Source organism: Carcharhinus amblyrhynchos, chromosome 4, assembly GCF_965287045.1.
Source record: "Carcharhinus amblyrhynchos chromosome 4, sCarAmb.v2.hapA, whole genome shotgun sequence".
In the NCBI taxonomy this organism is placed as follows: Eukaryota; Metazoa; Chordata; class Chondrichthyes; order Carcharhiniformes; family Carcharhinidae; genus Carcharhinus; species Carcharhinus amblyrhynchos.
Genome location: NC_137327.1, coordinates 87658419 through 87682920, shown reverse-complemented (window position 1 = coordinate 87682920; position 24502 = coordinate 87658419). Strand labels below are relative to the sequence as shown.

The window sequence follows — 24502 nt, the reverse complement described above, 5'->3', positions numbered from 1 at the left end:
TCAGCGAATGATCACCTCTTAATACTGGCAACTTCTTAGTTACTGCTAAATAAGTGTATTGCTTTTTTCACTTCCATGTCCTCTTTTGCATCTCATTGAGTAGGCCCAAAAGTTGAAACTGCAAGAAAGCTTAAGAAGGTAGCCACATAATGGATATAGAGCAATAGGGGTTTAGTAAACCACAAGTAACTAAAAAAAAGGCCAAAGGGGTTTGGGTGTAAGAGAAATTGAAAATAGAGGAAATACATAAGTGGATTTATAAGAAAACACCTCAATAATAATAAAAGGAATACAATCAAAACCAGAAGTCTCATTAGTGTGTGTAATGTGGAGTCCAACAAACATGGCCAGAATAAATCATAAGGTTGGCCAAAATGTACAAAGCTAAGAAAGGAAATTCTTTGCAGGATCATTGAGTTTAGCACCAGAGAAGAAAAGCAAGTCATAAAATTGACAGGTTTCTCTTTGAGAGTGCTGGCAACTGTACCAGCAGAATGGATAAAAGATGGAAAGGATAATTCACAGAACGAAAGTGTTATATATCTACATTGCAACATAGAGACAATAGAATGATGTTAAGTAAAAGCAATTTCACTGCCTCCCATTCTAAAACACTTCAGCTGTGATGGACAAGAAAATACATTATTTTTTGAAAAGTTAATCCTTCCACCTCTCTTCAATGTGGAGATACATATACGCATACACAAGCAATGCAAATACGTAATTTCAAATTTGATCAAAAGAAACATTCATTCCCACGCGCCTTGGAATGACACCAGAGGTTATAACAGGTCAATCACTAGACTGTACAGTAATTGGTCAACAACCAGCCTCTATGGTAGAAATCTTTCTCAATAACATAATTAGCAGTAATTTCCATCAAAGAACAATGACAGCACTCAAGCAGCTGAATGACAAGAACTTTAGTACTGGGGAGAACTAAGGCAAAGAAAACCACTGGCAAAATGGAGAAACAGGCTTATTTTTAACTATGTGATGGACTTTGCAATGGCTTGATGTTCTGGCCTTTAGATGGATAGCTCATACAATTCATATCAGATAGGAAATGAGCCAAAGTCCCTCACCTACACTATCAAATTAATTCATTTCATTGAAATGAGTGGCTCATTGGAAATGCTTTCAAGAATCAAGTAATGACATCACAAATTGCAAGCTAGTTATCGTGAAACAGTGAACACTGGTCGAACAGTTTTTTAAAAATGTATTTCTGTCTCTCTTTCATGCAGGCATAAATAGCATTCTCTTCTGGCGACCTTTTGACTGCAAAGAAATTGGAATCAAAGAACCTACTCACGAGCTAAACTTCTCACAGGAAATTGGAAAGAGACAGCCCGTGAATTGCATATCGACAGGATCCCGGAACAGGGGCCACAGTGTGCAAAGCCAAAGATTACGGCCGCCTGCTCATTCCTTCAGTCTGAGAGCCTCATTGTTGGGCACAGCCCTAGCACAGAGTAAAGGACATGCCAATTTGATGGAGCAGGAGAGAGGAAGGGTGATTGACTCAAAAGGAAAACATGCAATGCACTTTCCCCTCTCCCACTCATTTGATGTTGATTCACATTAGAGCTGAATACTCACCAGTTGCTCAGAGACCACCCTGTGTAGTAATAATCTATTAAGAATGTCCCAGATTCAATTTACAGTCTAGGTCAGATCTCAGCTGTATCAACATGCACACTACAATCATCCACAGCTCCTCTGCACTAATATATTGAAAATTAGCCATAATTACCGTTCCAAGTTGGCTGGAATTTTACCGTCCCATCCACCATGGAGATCAGAGCTGGCAAAGGGCGGCCATTGGGAAGGTCTGTTGATCGCGAGTGAAATTTTACAGTTTCGGGATAAGCGAGGCCATAAAATGGATGCATATGGATCGTGCTTGTGAATAGGATTAGGCTCCGCTGTGGTGTTCCCTGAATTTGGATAGCCTAACTTACACCACATGTGAAAAGTTGCTCATTTGGTTGAGGTGCAGGAGGTTAGCCAGTTACCCTCATTAGGGTCAACCTCTTCAGAAGAGGGAGAACAATTGGACAAAGCAAAGTACAATTCAAATCAAATTTGGCTATGATTCAGGTTAAATTTAACTAGATTGCAGACCTAAACTGAAGCAGACAGCTGTAGCCCTCCAGATTTAAAGCTCCCCTCATTCTCAGATGATGAAGGAAAATTCTATGCAAGTATCTTCTGGGAATCTATCTCTTACTCATCATAATTATATAATTTTCTTTTGGCCTTAAAAATTCCATTTCAAATTAGTTTGGATATTCTTAACAAATTGTCAACAGGAGACATTGGCTCACAGTACAAGCCTACTCCTAATTTAACACCTCACTCAAATAGGCAGCAGAATGACTGGTGCAGGAAATTAAAATTAAAGCAATGGGGTTAGGGGTAGTGTATTGAGACAAATAGGAAAATGGTTAGTAGACAGGAAACAATGAGTGGGAATAAATTAGTCTTTTTCCAAATGGCAGGCAGTGACTAGTGGGATACCATAGAACCTCAGCTATTCACTATATAAATGATTTAGATGAGGGAACTAAATGTAATATCTCCAAATTTGAGATAACATAAGCCTGGGTGGGAGAATGAGTTGTGAGGAGAATGAAAAGATCCTTTAGTGCAATTTGGACAAGTTGAGTGAGTGGGCAAATGAATGGCAGGTGCCATATAATTTGAATAAATGTGAGGTTATCCACTTTGGAAGCAAAAATGGGAAGACAGATTACTATCTGAATGACTACAAATTAGTGGGGAATATGCAATGAGACCTTGGTGTCCTCAACCACCAGTCACTGAAAGTAAGCATGCAGGTGCAACAGGCTGTAACCACAGTGGCACAGTGGTTAGCACTGCTGCCTCATAGCACCAGGGACCGGGATTCAAATCCCAGCTTAGGTCATTGTCTGTGCAGAGTCTGTACGTTTTCCCCACATCTGCATGGGTTTTGCCTGGGTGCTCTGATTTTCTCCCACAGTCCAAAAGACATGTTGGTTAAGTGCATTGGCCATGCTAAATTCTCCCTTGGTATACAAGAACAGGTGCCAGAGTGTGGCAACTAGGGGATTTTCATAGTAACTTCATTGCAGTGTTAATATTAGCCTACGTGACTAATAAATAAACTTTACTTTAGTACTTGTGGAATTGTACAACAGCAAGATTCAGCACTAGTGGAGTGGAGGGAAGAAATTGAAATGGGGGAGTATGGGAAGAATAGGAAATGTGTCGAGTGTTGTAGAAATGAGGCTGTTGAATGACATTATGGATTGAATTTCCCATGCAGTGTTCATGTAAGCCTACTTGTGACAATAATAAATAAACTTTAAAAGCTACATGGCATGTTGGTCTTAATAACTAGAGGATTTGAATACAGGAGCAGGGGTATATTTTTGCAATTATGCAGAGCCCTGGTGAAGCCAAATCTCTAATATTATGTGCAGTTTTCAGCTCCTTATCTGAGGGAGCACAGAGAAGGTTTACCAGACTGATTCTGGGGATAGTAAGACTGATGTATGAGAAGAGTTTGAATCTATTTGCTGAAGTTCAGAAGAATGAGGGGAGATCTCATTGAAATGTATAAGATTCTAACAGGACTAGAGAGGGTAGATGCAAGAAGAATGTTCTCAAAGGTGGGGGTGTCCAGAACCAGGGGTCGCAGTCTGAGGATACATTTAGGACAGAGATGAGGAGAAATTTCTTCAGCCAGAGAGTTTTCAGCCTGTGGAATTTGTTACCACAGAAAGTAGTTGGGGCAAAAACATTGTGGGCAGGATTCTCCCATCCTACCCACCACAGGAATTGTAGTGGGCAGGACACAGAACATGGAAAGGACCATTGACCCTGGGTGGGATTTTCCAACCTTAGGGTGAGCGCAGCCAGAAAATCCAGCCCAGTATAAGCAGCACTTATCGATTTGGCACTTGGGATGAAGGGGATCAAAGGAAATTGGGGTGGGGGAAGGTGGGATGAGGGTAGTAAGCTGGATGAACAGCCATGGTCATAAAGAATGGCAGAGCAGGCTTAAAGGGCCAAATGGCCTCCCCCTGTTTCTATTTTCTATGTTTCTATGTCTACGTGCATGACAATCTGTTTAAGCCAACTTATTTCTAATATTTTAACATTTTCAGTACGGTCAAAGGTTGACAACATTAAATTCCTTTTTTATTGTAATTAAGCAACCCATAAGGAAACATCTCCAGTCATATTATTCTAAAGAATTGGATGCTCAGGAAGCAAAATCACAGGGTTTACCAAAAGTCACCTCCAGCCACTTGGGGGTGCAATTGGGCAGCAGTGGTTATTTGTTAGGGCTGGAATTAGTGCAAACCAAACAGAACAAAGAAGTAAATTAATGGATCCAATCACCAATAAATTTACAATTCATTCACAAGGGTGAGTTCTTATCATTTCTGGGACAATATCGCACCAGAAGTTATGAAACACCTGAGGCTCTGAGCTCTTGCCTGGCTGCCTGGTTCTACATGATGGTCATAATTCTAACACCATTCCGAAGAAATGATCAAAAATCATCGCCATACCAAAACCCAGAAAAGACTCCATACTCACAGCTAGCTACCATCTATTCTTTCTTCTGAAAGTCCCATACAAAATCCTTGAAAGCATCATCCTACAGAGCATATCCCCAATTGTAGAAGAAGTCCTTAGTGTTGACCAAGTTAGTTTGCTCGAGGATCACAGCATATGGGAAGAGGCACTGGCCCTTACCACTGAAGCTGTTATTTGCTCTCTCCATTGGATGACTAAAAGTATCGGAACAATGTTGAACAATTAAAGGTTCAGAGTTCACGTTGGACAGGCAACAAGTACATGGAAAAGACAAACCAATGGATTCCCCCAAGGTTCAGTACTGGTTCCAACACTGTCCAACTTGTACACAAATGATCTTCCAAAATCTACTTCCCAAAAATTTATACAGGCCGACAACATCTGCCATGCAACTAAAGGCCCCAGCTTCAACATCTTGGACTGGACCATAAATGAGGTCTTATCATACCTTGAATAATACTGCCACATATGACAAATCTAGCCAAGGCCTACAAAAACAGTATCCAGCTTATTCCATCTTCACAATGACAAAGCTAATAAAGAGCTCAACATTCAAATGAATGGTTCTAAGTTAAAGCACCACTCAACTCCAACCTACCTCGATATGACCCTAAATAGGACATTGATCTTCAGGGACCATCTAGAAGCAACTGCAGCCAAGGTCAGGTCCAGAAACAACTTGATTGTCAAACTAGCCAGCACAATCTGGGGCGCTGCTATCACCACCTTCCAAACCTTCCACTCATGCTTTCATACTCAACTGCAGAATACTGCACCCCGGTTTGGTCAGGATCATCAATAGAGGCCGATCCACATTCAATGCAGCAGGACTGGAAGAAATTACTTGGCTTAGGAATTTAACAATCACAAAATAAATAATGGGACCTTGAATCCAGTCCAAAAGTAAAGTTTTCCCTCTCTGCTATATCAAAGGATATAATGGAAAATGGATGTTGGGCAGCCACAATGTAGTTCTGAATTGCCATCATCCTAAAATATTGAAGAATCATCCTAAAACCTTGAAGAATGGGCTGCTTTTCTAAGGCACAAGTAGTACAGTGAAGATTTTAAGAGGCACCTAATCTGATAGAATGCTTAATGGCAGAGGGAGCTTCACTCTGCATACAACCCGTGCTAAACATGTTTTGTGTTCCCTACTGATTAGAGGAGCAATTTTACTTTATCAGGTGCGAAACCTGTAGGATTGGGTGGAATGTCAGATTCTTCACCCCACCAAATAATTCACCCCAATGAGTTCGCTGGAGAGTAATTTATGTAGAATGTAAGACAAAATCCCAATTGTTCCTGACAAATTGCAGCCCATTTTCCCAAAGGAAAGTGTTACATTTCCTGGTACATTCCTTAATCCTCCGATGTAAAATCCACAAGGAATCTACAGCGCAGAAGGAGGCCATTCAGCCCACTGAGTCTGCACTGACCATAATCCCAACCAAGCCCTATTCCCATAACCCTTCATATTTAACCTGCTAATCCCCTGACACTAGGGTCAATTTAATATGGTCAATTAACTTAACCCGCACATGTTTGGACTGTGGGAGGAAACCAGGCCAGCCGGAGGAAACCCGTGCAGATACGGGGAGAATGTGCAAACTCCACACCGACAGTGACCAGAGGCCGGAATTGAACCTGGGTCCCTGGCACTGTGAGGCAGCAATGCTAACCACTGTGCCACCGTGCCACCCCAAAGGGTAAGAACTTAGGACATTGCAATATCCGAGTTATTATCTAGTTGGGTGAGGGGTGATAGCTTGAGGGGCTTCTCTTCAGCTTATTAAATTCTTCAAAAAAATGGCTCATATATTTAATCAAGTCCTGGTTATTTTTCCCCAACAGTTAATAGCCCAAACGGGGCGCGATTTCCTGAAAACAAAACGAAGTACCCAAAGGGCGGGAAAACAGGAGGTGTTCCACCTGTTTTTTGGATGAACTTGGTTTAACATCTGTGCAGCATAGAGGCCATTAGAGGACTAAAGGTAGTAGGGGCAGAGCACCCGAAAGGCCGGCATCAGAGCGCTGAGGCGGCCACTGCACATGAGCCAATCTCCCAGTATATTTTGCACTCTGATTACAGCCTCCCAATTGCCCATCCAACTCCCCTGCCCGACATCACCAGTCCTGAACTCCCGCCCTCCATGGTCAGCCCTGGTCTCTGATTGCCAGCCCCACGCCAAGCCCCCACTCTCCCAAGCAGAAATCCCACCCATTCTCTCCCGTCCTGCCTCCCCCACCCTCCTGTTTAGCTCTGCCCCATCTGACCTTGTCCCATTGGCACTCTCCAATGCCTGCTAGGCACTGCCAGTGTGCCAGGCTAGCAGTGTCAGGGTGCCCAGTACGCAGTGCCAGGGTGTCAGGCTGGCACTGCCAGGGTTCCAAGATTTGGTGGGAGACAGAATGAGTTGTAAATGGCGCAGAAGAAAGCCATTTGTCCCATTGTGTGCCACCAAATCCTACTCATCCACCGCTTCTTTCCTTTTAGTTCCTTATCTTACAATGTATCCAATTTAAATTGCTCATCCTCTAGTTTAGATTCCTTCATAGTCTCATCCAGGCCGGCTTCCCATTGATCAAGCCAGTCAGCCCCATTCCTCCGCTCGGGCCCTGTATCCCTGCAAGTACGTTTCCTTCTAATGCCTATACAATTTCCTTTGGAAATCATTGATTGTTGCTGCATCCACCACACTTATGGGCAACGAGTTCTAGTCTTTACCATTCACTGTGTTAAAATATCCTTCCCCTGCTTCTGTTGCCCAAATTCTTAAATCTATGTCTTCTATTTCTTGTACCATTAGAGAACAGGAAGACCTTTTCCTTTTCTATCTTATCTAAGTCTATTATAATCCAGCACACTTCTTTCCAATATCACCTCAATCTCCTTGACTGCAAGGAGAATGAATAACATAAGATTAAGGAGCAGAAGTAGGCCATTTGGCCCTTCAAGCCTACTCTGCCATTCAAGATGATCATGGTTGATCTGATTATGGTCCCAACTCCACTTCCCTGTCTTCCTCCGATGTCCTTCCCCCTCTCATGGGCTGATGAATGGCAGATGGAGTTTAATTTAGATAAATGCGAGGTGATGCATTTTGGTAGCTTGGACTAGGGCAGGACTTACTCAGTTAATGGTAGGGCATTGCAGAGTGTTACAGAACAAAGAGATCTAGGGATACAAGTTCACAGCTCCTTGAAAGTGGAGTCACAGGTGGACAGAGTGGTGGAGAAGGCATTCAGCATGTTTGGGTTCATCGGTCAGAACACTGAATATAGGAGTTGGGACATCTTGCTGAAATTATACAAAACATTGGTAAGGCCACACTTGGAATACTGTGTACAGTTCTGGTCACCCTATTATGGAAAAGAGATTATTAAACTAGAAAGAATGTAGAAGAGATTTCCTAGGATGCGACCAGGACTTGATGGTTGAGTTATAAGGAGAGGCTGGATAGACTGGGACTTTTTCCTCTGGAGCGTAGGAGGCTGAGGGGTGATCTTATCGAGATCTATAAAATAATGTGGAGCATAGATCAACTAGATAGTCAATATCTTTTCCCAAAGGTAGGGAAGTCTAAAACTAGAGGGCATAGGTTTAAGGTGAGAGGGGACAGATACAAAAGGATCCATGGTGGGTAATTTTTTCACACAGAGGATGGTGAGTGTCTGAAACAAGCTGCCAGAGATAGTGTATTTTAAATGATGTTAAGACAGTTACATGGGTAAGATGGGTGTAGAGAGTTATAGGCCAAATGCAGGCAACTGGGACTAGCTTAGCAGTTTTGAAAAAAGGTGGCATGGACAAGTTGGGCTGAAGGCATGTTTCCGTGCTGTAAACCTCAATGATCTCCATGACTCTTTGACTCTATCCCATGACTTCCTTGACTGTCAAAAATATATCCAACTGCACTTTAAGAGACGCAATGACCTAGCCTCCAGTGCCAGTTTGCCCCTTGGGGAGTACCAGAGTGCCAGACTGGCACTGCCCAAGTGGCACCCCTCTTACCCTGACCCCCTGGGGGGGGTGGGAAGGATTTCCATATTGTAATCAGCTGATGATGCTAGAAATCTTCCACTGGGAGACACACAGAGGCCATGCCCTCTGGAGAAATCCAGACTTTACTGAATAGGACAAGAAGGGAAGCCATTCTTGGAGATTCTACACTAACAATCTAATATGTAGGTAAAAATAAAACCAAGTGGTAGCAATCTCACTGGAGGTTGAAAATGGAGGGAAGTTGCTGAATGAGATGATGAATGGGATCGAAAGGCTAAAATTATAGATGCAATAAGATGAAGGAAAAAGAGACAGGAAAGGAAGGATGGGTTGGAGTCTTTTCACTTGTGTGACATATGATGATTCTGTAAATTCTAAGTACCCCAACTACCCCAAAAAACTAAGGCGAGGAGAGATTTGACAGCAGAGGAACTTAATATGTCCAAAAATTACCCCACCATAGCACTGTTTAAAGAAAGAGGCTGAGAAACACAGATCAGATCAGCCCACTTACTTTCAAGATAGCTCCGTGTATTTTCTAATTTACTACGTATCCTTCCAGATCAAATGAGCAAAAAGAACATATAATGTGAAAGGTTAGTGTCTGGTTTGAGTAAGACTTGGACTGCAACCATTGGACATAATCAGACTCTGGTTACGTCAGATTACTGAAACCAAAACACCAAATGTAGCTAAAAGAACTGAAACCGAACATTAAAAGGGAACTGACCAGGGACTAAATCACTCACATTATTTTCCGCTTAATGGGGAAGAACAACTCGTGGTAAGAGAGGGAGAAAATAAAGAACTGACTCCATGCTTTTTCTCACTTTTCTCTCAGACACCCTGGCTCTTGCGAGTATACATTTCAACAGGGTATAATAGCTTTACACTATTTCTGCAAAACACTCATTCTTACAAGTAAGCACTAGCAGACAATTCAACCTGGGCAGAAAAATGGATGGCGAAACATGAGGGTGGCACTGCTCACAGCGCCAGGGACTCGGGTTCAATTCCGACCTTGGGTCACTAGCTGGGTGGAGTTTGCACGTTCTCCCTGTGTGTGGGTTTCCTCCAGGTGCTCTAGTGTCCTCCCACATTCCAAAGATGTGCAGGTTAAGTTCATTGGCCATATTAAATCGCCTCTTAGTATCCAAAGATATGTAGGTTAGGTGAGTTTGCCATTTTAACTGCGTGGGGTTACGGGAATAGTGCAGGGTGGTCAGCAATGATAAAGTGTTCTTTCAGAGAGTCCGTGCAGACTTGATGGGTTGAATGGCCTCCTTCTGCAGTTCTCTAAGTATTGGACACTGATCAGGATCTGAAAGCATAACTACTTTTTCTTTGTGACCTTCATCAAAGAGCCTCAGAGAACAAAGGTCAATCTGAAAGACAAGCCACTCTGTAATCGTAACGGTGACACCTGGGAGCAATGGTCATTGCTGGGACTACAAACAGAGCCAGAGTCTACTCCAAAACCCAGTCAATACGAGGGGTCTCACAGCTTGGAAGAAAGGTGAGGCCCAAAGGGAGTGTGAATCTTAATGACAAGGCCAGGAACGAGAACTCACGGGAGAGGACAGACCTTGAGTGTGTACTCATTGTAGAAAGTGAGTCCTCAAGAGAGGTTTCACCCACCTGAAGGCCAAGCAAGTTAAGCTGCCAGGCCTTGCACCCCATATCCCTCCCCGTGCCAATCCCACCTCTAATCTCCTCTCACTAGCCTCAAAATGGGCACAGGAAGGCTACCTGCGGAATTTTACAGACTTCACAGCCAGCAAATCTGTCGGTGAGGGATCCTGACATTTTGCCCAAGGTATAATTGCTAGCTGAATTATCATAAAAAATTGATTTTTGTGAATTGGTGAGAAATCTGTGGACCTTTAGGAGTTGAGGACAGGACCGAGAGTCGGAAATCCCTCCCATTACTGACAGATCCCAAATTTGCTGGAAGGGGCGTGGGGAGAGGGTGAGAGTCACTCAGGGGGGTACCCTGAACTCAGGAAAGCCATTTGAACTTAGTGCTGAGTGAAGGGGTCAGGAATTTATGGAAGAGACATAACTGGTCATGAAGGGCAAATAACTGAAGGACTGTCAAGGTATTTAAATCCCCAGTCCTTTAAAAATAAGAAGTAGACTACCTGTGTTAGTGAGAATTGGAAAACATCTGGTCTAACAGTTGCAGTAGCTACTTGCTGGCATTATCACAAGGACTATCATTATGGACAGGATTCTCTGGCCTCCCCTCAGCATTTCTCTCAGTGGCAGGATCATTGTCAGTGGGATCCCCTGGTCCCGTCACAGTCAATGGGAATTCCCACTGAAGTCACCCCCCACCCCCCACGCCCCCGGCCAGGAAACCCATGGTAGGGGGTGCGCCGCCAGCAGTACCAGAGAATCCCGCCACCAGCGAACAGTGCGCTGCTTCCAAACCCCACCGCCCCACAAGACAGGTGCACCAAGCCACAAAATTTCCCCAACTTGAGGTATCCATCTCAGGGGCAAAAATGCAATCCTTGAAGTCTAGGATTTTAGTTAAGTCTTTCTTATGTGAAAGACCGGATGCAGAAAAATAGGCATGTCACTCATGATGCATCATGACAAGAAATACACTTTCACACAGGATGTAACAGTCCACAGAGATTTATCGTTCAAAAGCCCTGCAATTGCTTCAGTTTTGTGAGTTTTAGTATGACCCTGGGACCTGTATATAATTGTGTGGGTAAGTGAATGATTTTTGAGGTGCCCTACATCTCAGTTACAACTGTTAGCCACACATGAGATAGAATCATAAAATCATAGAAACCCTACAGTGCAGAAAGAGGCCCTTCGGCCCATCGAGTCTGCACCGAACACAATCCCACCCAGGCGCTACCCCCATATCCCTACATATTATACCCACTAATCCCTCTAACTACACATCCCTTGGACACTAAGGGGCAATTTCTTAACATGGCCAATCAACCTAACCCGCACATCTTTGGACTGTGGAAGGAAACTGGAGCGCCCGGAGGAAACCCACGCACACATGAGGAGAATGTGCAAACCCCACACAGACAGTGACCCGAGCCGGGAATCGAACCCAGGACCTTGGAGCTGTGAAGCAGCAGAGCTAACCACTGTGCCAATCAAGAGCCATTTAAAAATATTCTACGCAAAGAGAAAAATCCCCAAATTTTCCCATACCTAATCAAAAAAGAAACAGAAAGTCAGGCACAGAGAAGAATGAATGTAAAGTAAACAATTTCTATAACATTTGACCATAGGACTGGATAGTCTAATCAGTGACCTTACAATGCTGAACTTTCACGATTAGGATCTAGGTTTCAATGCTCATAACAATCTCAGGGAACCAAAAAAGCTCACTAATTTATTTAGTTAGATCTGGAAGTTCTAGCAGAACTAGAAAAAGGAGGCAAAGTCTAATAGCTTTATAATAGGTACTTATAAAGGACTTGGAAGGTGTAAAGGAAAGCATCACAACAGGCAACCTTATGTGGTGGGCACTGTGCGACTAAAGGAGCATTATATTCAGGTATTATAAAACAAATATTGGTAGAACCAACAGCCTTATAGAAAGAGTGAGATACAAGTGCAAAAACTGAGTCTTAAGCCTATTTCTGTGGATTTAACCAAATGTAATAACTGACAGCCAAATAATGAGGGTGGAATATGGATGGCACAGTGGCAGAGGTTAGCACTGCTGCCTCATATCGTGATGTGGATATGCCGGCGTTGGACTGGGGTAAACACAGTAAAAAGTCTGACAACACCAGGTTTAAGTCCAACCGCATATCATAAGAACATAAGAAATAGGAGCAGGAGTAGGCCATCTAGCCCTTCGAGCCTGCCCCACCATTCAATAAGATCATGGCTGATCTGTCGTGGCTCAGTTCCACATTCCCGCCCTCTCCCCATAACCCTTAATCCCCTCGCTTATCAAAAACCCATCAACCCGCGTCTTAAAAATATTTAGCAAGGCAGCCTCCACCACTTCAACGGGCAGAGAATTCCAGAGATTCACCACCCTTTGAGTGAAGAAGTTCCTCCTCAACTCCGTTCTAAACCACCCCCCCCCCCTTTATCTTGAGGCTGTGCCCCCTAGTCCTACTGTCCTTTCTGAGCTGGAAGAGTCTCTCCACCTCTATCCTATCCATCCCATTCATCATCTTATATGTCTCAATGAGATCTCCCCTCATTCTTCTAAACTCTAACGAGTACAAGCCTAGTTTATTCAGCCTCTCCTCATAGCTCAACCCCCTCAACTCCAGTATCAGCCTAGTAAACCTCCTTTGCACTCCCTCCAAGGCCAAAATATCCTTGCGTAAGTGCGGCACCCAAAACTGCACACAGTACTCCAGCTGCGGCCTCACCAATGCCCTATACAGCTGCAGGAAGACCTCCCTACTTTTATATTCAATCCCCCTCGCTATGAAGGCCAGCATCCCATTCGCCTTCCTGACCACCTGCTGCAACTGCAGGCTGGGTTTTTGCGACTCATGCACAAGGACCCCGAGGTCCCTCTGCACCGTCGCCTGCTGCAGTTTTTCGCCACGTAAGTAATAGTCCTTCCTACCATTATTCCTACCAAAGTGGACCACCTCGCACTTGCCAACATTAAATTCCATTTGCCATTTCCTGGCCCATTCGCCCAGCCTATCTAGATCCTTCTGCAGACTCTCCACGCCCTCCGCGCAATTTGCCGTTCCACCAGTCTTGGTGTCATCAGCAAATTTCGACACCATACACTCGGTTCCCTCCTCCAGATCATCTATATAAATGGTAAATAGCTGAGGCCCCAGAACTGACCCCTGGAGCACTCCACTAGTCACCAACCGCCAATCCGAATAGCACCCATTAACCCCCACTCTCTGCCTCCTATTTGACAACCAATCCTCTATCCACGCTAACACCCTACCCCCAACTCCATGCTCCCTTACCTTCTGCACTAACCTCTTGTGAGGTACCTTGTCAAACGCCTTCTGAAAATCAAGAAAGACCACATCCACCGGCTCTCCTCTATCCACCGCCCTAGACACATCCTCATAGAACTCCAATAAATTTGTCAGACACGACTTCCCCTTAATGAAACCGTGCTGCGTCTGCTCTATCAAGCAATTCCCCTCAAGATGCCTCGCCATTTCCTCCTTGATGACGGATTCTAACATTTTACCTACAACAGATGTTAAACTAACCGGCCTATAATTCCCTGCCTTTTGCCTGGCACCCTTCTTAAACAACGGCATAACATTAGCCGTTTTCCAATCTTCCGGCACTTCCCCAGAATCCAGCGACGTTTGGAAAATAACCACCAAGGCATCCACTATCACCTCCGCCATTTCTTTCAGAACCCTCGGATGCATTCCATCCGGTCCTGGGGACTTGTCCACAATCAGTCCCTCCAGTCTGTCGAGCACCGCCTCTCTAGTAACAATAATGTCATTGAGACCCTCCAGTCCTACCACCTTTCTATCGCTAACACCCGGCAAATTATTCACATCCTCCTCCATGAAGACCGAAACAAAAAAGTTATTCAAGACCTCAGCCATTTCCCCATCCCCTACCACTAAGTCCCCCCTCTCATGCTCTAATGGTCCAACGTTCACCCTAGCCAGCCTCTTCCTTTTTATATATTTATAAAAACTCTTGCTACCCTTTTTTATATTAAGCGCTAGCCCAGCTTCATAGTTTCACCTACGCTTCTTTATCAACTTCTTTGTCAATCTTTGTTGACATTTAAATCTCTCCCAATCCTCTTCTCGCCCACTACTCTTAGCTACTCTAAACGCCTCTGCTTTTAATTTAACACTTTCCTTCACCTCCTTCATTATCTATGGCTTATTACCTCCCCTCCTATGGTCCTTTTTAACCATCGGAATAAATTTCTGCTGAGCACCAAGAAAGATCTCCTTAAAGATCCTCCACTGCTCCTCAGCAGACCTACCCTCCAATGCGCTCCCCCAGTCAACATTTGCCAATTCTTCTCTCATCCTACCGTACTCCCCTCTGTTCAAACAAAGGACGCGTGTCCGGGAACCCACTTTCTCCTCCTCCATCTGCACCAGAAACTCCACCATACAATGATCACTCTCATCAGGGGTTCAATTCCAGCTTGGGTGACTGTCAGTGTGTACGTTCCCTATGTGTCTGTTAGGTTTCCTCTGAGTGCTCCGGTTTCCTCCCACAGTCCAATGATGTGCAGATTAGGTGGATTAGCCATGCTAAATTATTATCACAAGATGTGTGGGGGAGAGAGCCTTGGTAAGATACTCTGTCAGAGAGTCGGTGCAGACTCAATGGGCCAAATGGCATCTTCTACACTGTAGGGATTCTACAAATGTAGAATAGACATAGTGTGAAAAGTATCAGATTTAAAATAAGGATGGGTGTGACGAAGGTGTTTTAACTGAATTCTGCAATAAGACGTAGGGTATAACAGTGTTACATTGGACAGCATTCAAAGTCAATTTTAATTCTATCTGGTAGTTGTTAACCTGCAGATTTGTGCAGGCAGATGGGCCACATACATGCCTGAAGCAGATGGGGGGGGGGGGGGAGCTTGTAAATTTATGAAAACTGGGGTTCCATCATATCAATACTCCAATGCAGTTTTAACCACGACTTCAACTTTCACACCAGAGAAAGCAGATCTGCAGCTGGTGCAAAGGCAGGAGAGGCCTTACTGATGAATACAAAATGTTCCTTTGAGGAACCAGGAGAATAAGGAATGGCTGGCAATTAAAGTCAGCGAGATCCAGCTGCCTCTGCTGATGGAAAATCAACTCACCAGAAACCCACTGCTGAGTCAAAATGCACCCCAAAAGGCATATCTGTAGTGATGAATTCAATTTTGTTTGGTTTTGCAATCAAATAAGCATTATGACTTAGCTTTTTCAATTTCCCATTCTGCCAGCTCAAGTGCAACATAAGAGCATATCACTGATCACATCACTGGTTTTGGCACATCTCGCAGGTTCGTTGGTGCTATGAATACCAGAAGGCTCCCTCGGTATGAGCGCAGACTCAAATGTTGCTGTAAGTTTTAAAGGCCTTTTACAGAAGGTACAGCAGGTGACAAGTGATGGTAAAACCTGCAGAATATTGAGCAATGAACCTCTCTAACTTTTATGGTGTCACAATGTCACAAACAAGCAACAAGAAAAAGGCAATACAGTTTTCTGGCACATAGGGCAAGAGACACAATGAGGACATATTGGAAGAAGCAGTTGGTGTCACCTCCACAATTATTAGATCAACAATTCACTGCCAAAAATGTAATTGCTTTATTGGGATGGGCAAAGTGGGTACATAACCCATCTCATTAAAAAAGTAGCTCAGTGTTACATGTGCTGCTGGTAATTAAACATTAACATTCAGCCCAGCTGGGTAATGCATATTTACCAGCATCCTATGTTTTCCATTTACACTTCCACTCTGAGCCCTTTGACTATCAAAGAACAAAAAACAGTACAGGAACAGACCCCTCAGCCCATCAAGTCTGTGCCAATGCAGATGCCTCTCCAATCTAATATTTTCTTGCCTCTACATGGTCCTTGTGTCACAATCACAGTCATGTAGTCAATGGATATCTTTCCAATTTCCCATGAGATGAATGTGAGTATCTTGTAACTTAGGCCATATAAAGCAGGAGAAGTCACCAGATAATGCAGTTAGTCCATAAGAACAGCGACGAGTTGACACAATGAGTGCAAGGACTGAATATCATAGAAGAGCCATTGGCCAGAGGTGGAGACAAAGGGCAGGATTCTCTAGTCATTCACACTAGCGGAAGTCTCCCGTCCCACTGCACTGAATGCAGATTTGGCCGAGTGTCAAATTCTCTGTCCTCTCTGGCAATGGCGATGTGGCATGAACAGCCAGAGAATTCTGGCCAAAGTAGTACCATAGTACCAGATTTAGAAATATGGGTTTCGATTTAATCATTTAGGTCATTAACAAGAATAATGACTAGTTTAGATCCCAACATAGATCATAGAATCATAGGATCTCTACAGTACAGAAGGAGGCCATTTAGCCCATTGAGTTTGCACTGACAACAATCCCATTCTATCCCCATAACTCGACATATTTACCCCGCTAATCCCCCCAACAGTAAAAGGCAATTTAGCATGGCAAACAAGCTGCACATCTTTAGGCTGTGGGAGGAAACTGGAGCACCCAGAGGAAACCAATGCAGACATAGGAATCCTTACACCACTAGTCACATCCTTCAATTTGAATACCAATCCATTATCCTTAATCTCTGTTTTATGCTGTTCAGCCAATTTCCTAAACTTGTCAATAATTTGCCCTTCATTCTATGCACTTGTGGTCTTTGTCCTTAGAGGGGGAAGATGTCCCAGGTATAGAAGATGGTTTTGAAGAAGCTTTTGAGAGTTATGGTAGTGTGTATATGGTACATGCTGCAACCACAGTGCATCAATAGTAAAGTGGGTGAATGTTTATGGTGGAAATGGTGCGAATCATGCAGGCTGATTTGTCCTGGATGGCGTTGAGTTTCTTGAACATTGTGGGAGCTACACTCATTCACAGGCAGAGAGGCAATGGCACACTATTGTCACTGGCCTAGTAATCCAGAGGCTAAGGTTAATGCTCTGGGACAAGTGTCCGAATCCCATCATGGCACATGGTGAAATTTGAACTTAATAAAATAGTGCAATGAAACTGTTGTCGATTGTTGGAAAAGCCCATCTGGTTCATCAAAGGAAGGAAATTTTCTGTCCTTATCTGGTCTGGCCTACATGTGACTCCAAACCCAGATGCGGTACAGTGGCACAGTTGTTAGCACTGCTGCCTCACAGCACCAGGGATCTGGGCTCAATTCCTGGTTTTGGTTACTGTCTGTGTAGAGTTTATACATTCTCCCCGGGTCTGCTTGGGTTTCCTCCAGGTACTCTGGTTTCCTCCCACTGTCCAAAGATGTGTGGGTTAGGTGGATTTGACATGTTAAATTGCTTCTTAGTATCAGTGGGACTCGAGTCTGCACCAACCATAATCCTACCCAGGCCTTCGCCCTGTAACACCATGCATTTACCCTAGCTAGTCCTCTGACACTAAGGGACAATTTAGCATGACCAATCCACCTAACCCACACATTTTTGGACTGTGGCAGAAAACCAGAGTACCCGGAGTAAATCCACACAGACATGGGGAGAACATGCAAACTCCACACAGACGGTGACCCAAACCGTCATTGAACCTGGGTCGCTGGCACCATGAGGCAGCAGTACTAACCTCTGTAACCAGTAAAGAAAGAAACACAATAAGTGTGGCACAGTGGTAAGCACTGCTACCTCACAGCTCTAGGGACCCGGGTTCAATTCCAGCCTTGGGTGACTATGTGGAGTTTGCATATTCTCCCTATGCCTGCATAGGTTTCCTTTTCACCATGATTCATTGTGTTCCCAGGAAAGCAGATCATTTTAATGTCCTGTCTGACATTCTCACACCCATCAAAAAGAACATTTTGGGATTTTACGGCCAGCCCCGTGGTTTACTTTCTAGCGGTAGAGGCGGCCCATCATTGGCTGACAGCAGGATGTCTACGGGATTTTGATTGCCTCACACTTTCCACTGTGGGGGAACACACCATGAGACAGTTGCCATCGGCGGGAACAGAAGATCCCGCTGGCAGAAAGGGTCAGAAAATTTCAGCAACTAATTCACCAGACATTTGGAATGCATCATAATGTCACCTAACGTGAAAATTGACATGTTTTTGGACTGAATCACACTAATTCTTAAATTATCAAACCTACGGTTGGCATGGACTTGCTGAGTCAAGTGACCTCCTGTGATGTTATGGTTTCATGACTCTATCGCAGAATACATTGCATTAATACAGAAATCAATGGTGTGGTTCAGATATGATGTCGAATTGCCGGCATTGGACTGAGGTAAACACATAAGAAGTCTCACAACACCAGGTTTAAGTCCAACCTTAGACTTAAACCTGGTGTTGTGAGACTTCTTACTGTGGTTCTGATACCCTGTACTTGCAATTATTCACATGCAAGTATAGGTTAGTGTAGGCAGGCTGTTCAATATAGAAAGAGGGTCACAGCCAAGCCATCCTCATCTGAAGTTCATGGGATACACAACTTCATGACAAATCCCTCAGGGGTTACTGGTTAGTGATCTATTGTGATTGATTTTCCCCTCCCTATGGGGTTGCTTAAGACAAAGTTAACACTCAAAATGCTGCCCTATGTGAGATCACTCAACCCAACACAAAATTCTTTTGAGAACATTCAAAATGTTTCAAACATCTCAGTAGTTTTTAAGTAGTATCTGCAATGAACATCCCACAAGCAGTTTTCAGTTCAGTGGCACCTTCCGCTTTGTCAGTGCTCAGTACCATTTCTGATCAGTGAAAATGTAACTGATAAAACTTTCGCCGTGAGAAATCTCTGCCTGCCTGCACAGGTACTGGGTCGGCATCTTTCAAATCGTTTTACATGCTGTTACATAGACATTCAGGTTCACTTAAGATTATTCTAGCTTTAAATTTTGATTTTTTTGGAGAAAACCATGAACGGGGAGATATGTTGGGGAATAATATGTTGGCACTATCATATGGCAAACTGGCACTGCTTTACCATCACAGAAGGAGATGTGTGATCAGCTTAATATCACAGCCCTGCGTGTTTTACACAGTAATGTTGTCAGGTATAGACAGAAGCTGCCAGTTCACTGCCCACAGAATTGTTTGTGCAAGACTGCAGTGTTCGAGCAAGCACAAAATACACTTAAGTGGAGGAATTCGCGGAGTTTGTATCAGGATGTGGGACTAAAACCTGGCATGTGCCTCCTTTATATATAAATCTCCACACACACACAGAAAAACGGCACTCAAAAACTACCCAAAAAAAGTCACACATATGCTCTTATCCAATTCCCTGAGATTTGCTATTGTGTATACTATATGTAATACATTATACACAATTGTATGTGTTACATACACACACCGGCTCATCACAGTAACTTCATTGCAGTGTTAATGTAAGCCTGTTGTAAAATAAAACAAAACAAGTTTTAGAAGGGAATATATCAGTTCTCACCCACTACCCGTCGGTCGCTGATTTTATTGAGGAATGTTCTAAAGCTCTTGAAGTGGAAACTCCGGGACCTCCTGAGGGTTGTCGGCGGCTCGCAGCCATCCATGCTCGCGGGGATCAGAGCCTGCGGCTCGACAGCAAGCGGGACGTGTGCTGGGTGTAAGTGCTGCTGCCAGGGGCAGCGCTGGGCATCGTGCGAGCCCCGGGCACAGTGCGAAGCTTTCTCTCTCTCTTTCTCTGTGTGTGTGACTGTGGCTGTGTTGGCGGGGAGGGGCTGAGTCACTCTGCTTGCTCTACTCACTGGCTTCCTGCTCACTCCACTCTTATTGGAACAAACGGTTACTTTCCCCCTCCCCAGCTGCAGCTGCGGGAAGTTTGCAACGAAAGCCACAAGGCACAATTCAAAATGAGATCACAGATTATTTATCAGCCCTCCTACACACTCCTGAGCGGGGGGTTTACCAAAACAAACCCGTCTGCTTCGACTTCACCATCCAACTGAATCACACCAGACAGCAGGGGAGCCATTCGGCCCACTGTGTCTGTGTCCGTCCTTTAAAATCCGTTATCCTGACACTTCTTCCCCCATTTCACCATTTACATTCCTTTCCACAATGAGTTTTTAAACATTTTTCCTCCTACTTTTCTTAAACGAGGATTCATTTGCTATAGAAATCCACTGATACTGAATACTCCCAGGAACAATCATTCGGCAGGGTTACCCACATCCTATGCCTAGTCCTTATTTTGGCATGAGCTACCTTCTCATCAAATTATGATATTCTTACTCACTTCCTCCCCTTCCCCCGCCCGCCCAAACTATTCTGGGTCACAGGTTCCCCAAGTGTCATCAGCACACTCCAATATCTTGCCCAAGTGGCCAGCCTAGTCAGTGGCTATTATTAGGATATTCTACAATGAACGGAACATCATAGCCGAGTTCCACCCCACAATTTAACAATGATTACCGAGTAAGCAATTAAAAATGAAAGTCTTCATTAACTGTTCCCCCAGGGCCACAAAAGTTATTTTAACATAATCCACTTTCATTAATCATTACTAGACTGTATGTCGATCTCGGGGAACATCCAAAGCCTACATGTATATCAGATGTCAAATCGTGTTTGCCATTTCCCCCATATTAGGGGTTGACAATCTATATATCACTAATATTTGTACCCTGGGTTGTTGCCTCAAATTAAAGGAACCGCGTCTGACGCAGTAATCTGGAGTGTACATACTTTTTAATTTTGAATCCCTTCCTAACAGCACTGTGGATGTACCTACATTACAAAGACTGCAAATGTTCAAGAAGATGGATTATCACCATTTTCTCAAGAGCAATTAGGGATGGGTGACAAGTGCTGTCCTAGCTTAAAATACCCACATCCCAAAATTATTAAATCACAAGTGTCTTCCTTCGTCATGAGAGCTTTCAAACTTTCTGCAATGGAAAGGGTTTGTTAGCAGCCTCTTCGAAACTCCTTTCATTGCCACAAGAGAGGTTCCCACTAGCAGAAATCTATGCTCATAAATTCATAAGACATAGCAGCAGAATTAAGCCATTCAGCCCTTTGATTCTGCTGTGCCATTCGATCATGGCTGACATGCTTCTCATCCCCATTTTCCTGCCTTCTCCCCATAACCCTTCAACCCATTACCATTTAAAAATCTGTCTAACTCCTCCTTAAGTCCCAACATCCACTATACATTAGGGTAGTGAATTCCAGATTCACAACCCTTCGGGGGAAGTAGTTCCTCCTCAACACTGTTTTAAATTTGCTACCCCTTATCCTAAGACTGTGGCCTCTTGTCCTCGAACGCCCCACAAGAGGAAGCATCTGCTTCATGCCTACTTTATCCATACCTTTTATCATCTTATGTACCTCAATTTGATCTCCCCTCATTCTTCTAAATTCCAGAGAGTATAGGCCTAAACTGTTCAATCTCTCTTCACACAACAAAATCCTCATCTCTTGAATTAATCTAGTGAACTCCCTCTGAACTGTCTCCAATGCCACTACATCTTTCTTCAAATAAGGGGACCAAAACTGTGCACAATACTCCAGGTGCAGCTTCACTAATGCCTTGTATAGTTGCAACAATACTTCCTTACTTCTATATCCTATTCCTTTATATTCTATTTCTTCGCCGTAAAGCTTCGGTTATAACATTCTCTTTTGGGACTCATTGACAATCCACAATAGAGGTTCACAAGTTTGAATCCCAGCACTGGCTGAACTGATGCACTGGTGTAATCCCATAAATTGCTAATCAGGTTACCAAATGAAGCCCAACACAACATTAAGCCATTACTTCAGGTTGTATGAAAAATGGACTGTCATTTCACCTGAATGATACTGCCTGTAGGCCAGCCTCACAGTGGTATTCATGGTAAGTGCAGGAAAGTACATGGATGCAACAAGGAATGGTTATAAGTGCAGCTGGCCAAAGAGGAAAATTTCAAAAATGTTTTGTAAATTTCCGAGTTTCAGTCCAGAACAAGCTTCAACAAGCTCTTTGCCCAGAGTGATACAGGCCAACCCTTGCAAAGGTCAATAAAAGCACAAAGTAAAAGTCCTCAGAAAAGCTAAACAGAGCACTAGGTAAATTAGTTCACTCTCACTCAATAGATGAGGTCTCCATTATCCTTTACATTCAGCATTTTGTTTAGTCTACGCTTCAATTGCCACAGTTTGTGGCTCAAGTTTCATTTCCCTAATTGATTAAAAGATGCAACATTTCCTCTGAAAACAACATCATTTCTGGTGTGTTGACAGCCAGCAGGAAACAAAGCAGTCAAACTAAATTCAGATGAGGTGTGAGAAAATTGTATGAATTCAAGCAACACTGAAAAAGAAATCATACACTTTCATTCTGCATTTTCCTCCTTCCCAAAATTAAGTCGTATTGGTCAACTGAGCCCTTTTGAATTTGTTGTATTGAAAGGAGTTTATTATAGCCTCCCAATTCCTTAAAGAGCTGTTTCAATAACAACAGTGCAGCTCTTCAATTTCACTTGGAAGACTTTTCTTCTTGTAACAATTTTGGCAGTGACTGTTGGTATTCTAATTGCCAATAGAGGCCATTATATCTGTGACCAATTCTGCCATCACCTAGTGCTGAGGTATATACACCTTTCCAGCATTAAAGTGGGAATAAAGTTTATTTATTAATGTCACAAACAAGCTTGTGAAGTTTCTATGAGAATCCCCTAGTTATCACACACTAGTGCCTGTTCAGGGACACTGAGGCAGAATTTAACATGCCAATGCATCTAACCAGCATGTCTTTCAGACTGTGGGTGGAAACCAGAACACCTGGAGGAAATCCACGCAGACACAAGGAGAACATGTCAGGCTGTAAACAGACAGTGACCTGTCTTGGGAATTGAATCCAGGTCCCTGAAGCTGGGAGGCAGCAGTGCTAACCATCATGCCACCATGCTGCTTTACTGCTCTGTCACCAGCTGTGCTTTGGGCAATTGTTATGCCCCAACTGTTGTCCCAGCTGAGATCAACAGAAGTAGCTCAGATCAAGAATAAAGTTGCTTTGTACTAATCAATCCTACAGCATTTGATGCATTTATTCTCTTCAAATTGTTCAAGATATATAGTGTTTAGTTCAGCAAATATGATATAAAAGATTAAGTCAGCATATGATAGGCACTATAATTAAATTGAAGGAACTCAAACTTTCATGTCAAGCTGGTTGAAATGCTCTCTGAAGTGTTTGGTACAAAGTTAGAATCAGGCACTTCCTATACGTGAGGTAAACATGTTTGTTCTCCTTTTCTCAATGCACACTTAAGATTAAAAAAATGTTCCTTTCAATTTGTTCCTCTTCTTTCTGTCAATACTAAGGACTTCTGAATTCCTGAGGTTAATTAAACAATACTTTTTAATTGAATGGTCTTAATCAGAACACTCAATCAGCCATTGAGATATTAAATCTGCAGTTGCTCAGTGGACAGACACGACCCTGTGATTTCCAGTCATAAGTTGTCCCGCTCATTGTACTGAACCTGTCTGAGAAAGGCACAAGAGAAGCTGAAGATCTTAAAGAAAATGGACCTGGAAACTATAAATAGGAAACACTCTTCTTTAAAAATCCTCACTAGAACACAAGAGCTTCCTAATACTCTTCAACTTGCACTGAGAACCTTTACACAACAGATGAGGCCTTATTTTATGATATGATGCATTGAATGGCATCTCCAACAATGCAGTAATTCTGTGGGACTGGTTGCAACTACTAGTTAAATAAATGACCACAATTAAAGTGCAGAAGTTGCAGAAATGTGAATGGTTTATATTATGATATTCTTCAGAAACCTTAACTTTCAAATCTCTTAATCTTTTGGCACAAAGGAAGATAGTTGCAGTTGTTGGAGGTCAATCATTTCAGCCCCAGAACTTCACAGCAGGAACTCCTTAAAGTAATGTCCTAGGCCCAACCACCTTCAGCTACTTCAATGATTTTTACTCCATCACAAAATCTGAAGTGGGGGTGTTCGCTGAAGACTGCACAATGTTCAGTATCATTTGCAACTCCTCAGACAATGAAGTAGTCAGTGCCCATATTCAACATGACCTAGATAGCATTCAGACTTGGGCTGATAAGTGGCAAGTAACACTCATGCCACACAAGTACAATAAGAGAGAATCTAACCATCTCACTTGGGCATTCAATGGCATTACCATTACTATATCCCCCACTATCCATATCCTGCGTGTTACCACTGACCAGAAACTGAACCTGCCTGTGGCTACAGGAGCAGGTCGGAAGTTGGGAATTTTGCAGAGAGCAACTCACTTCCTAA

The 24502-nt window shown here is 43.4% G+C and overlaps 1 protein-coding gene across 3 annotated transcripts in view; it reads right to left on the bottom strand.

The window, feature by feature from the left end:
• Nucleotides 1-24502, bottom strand: part of stard8 (StAR related lipid transfer domain containing 8) — a 198531-nt gene that overhangs the window by 94788 nt on the left and 79241 nt on the right. The window contains exon 1 of one of the 3 annotated variants that reach the window (XM_080187501.1): nucleotides 19684-19850. The exons of the other annotated variants lie outside the window; for them this stretch is intronic. Within the exon in view, the coding sequence (XP_080043627.1) occupies nucleotides 19684-19786 (103 nt within the window). The 5' untranslated portion in view covers nucleotides 19787-19850. Of the gene's footprint in view, nucleotides 1-19683; nucleotides 19851-24502 lie in introns of those variants that run through there. 3 annotated transcript variants of the gene reach the window in all.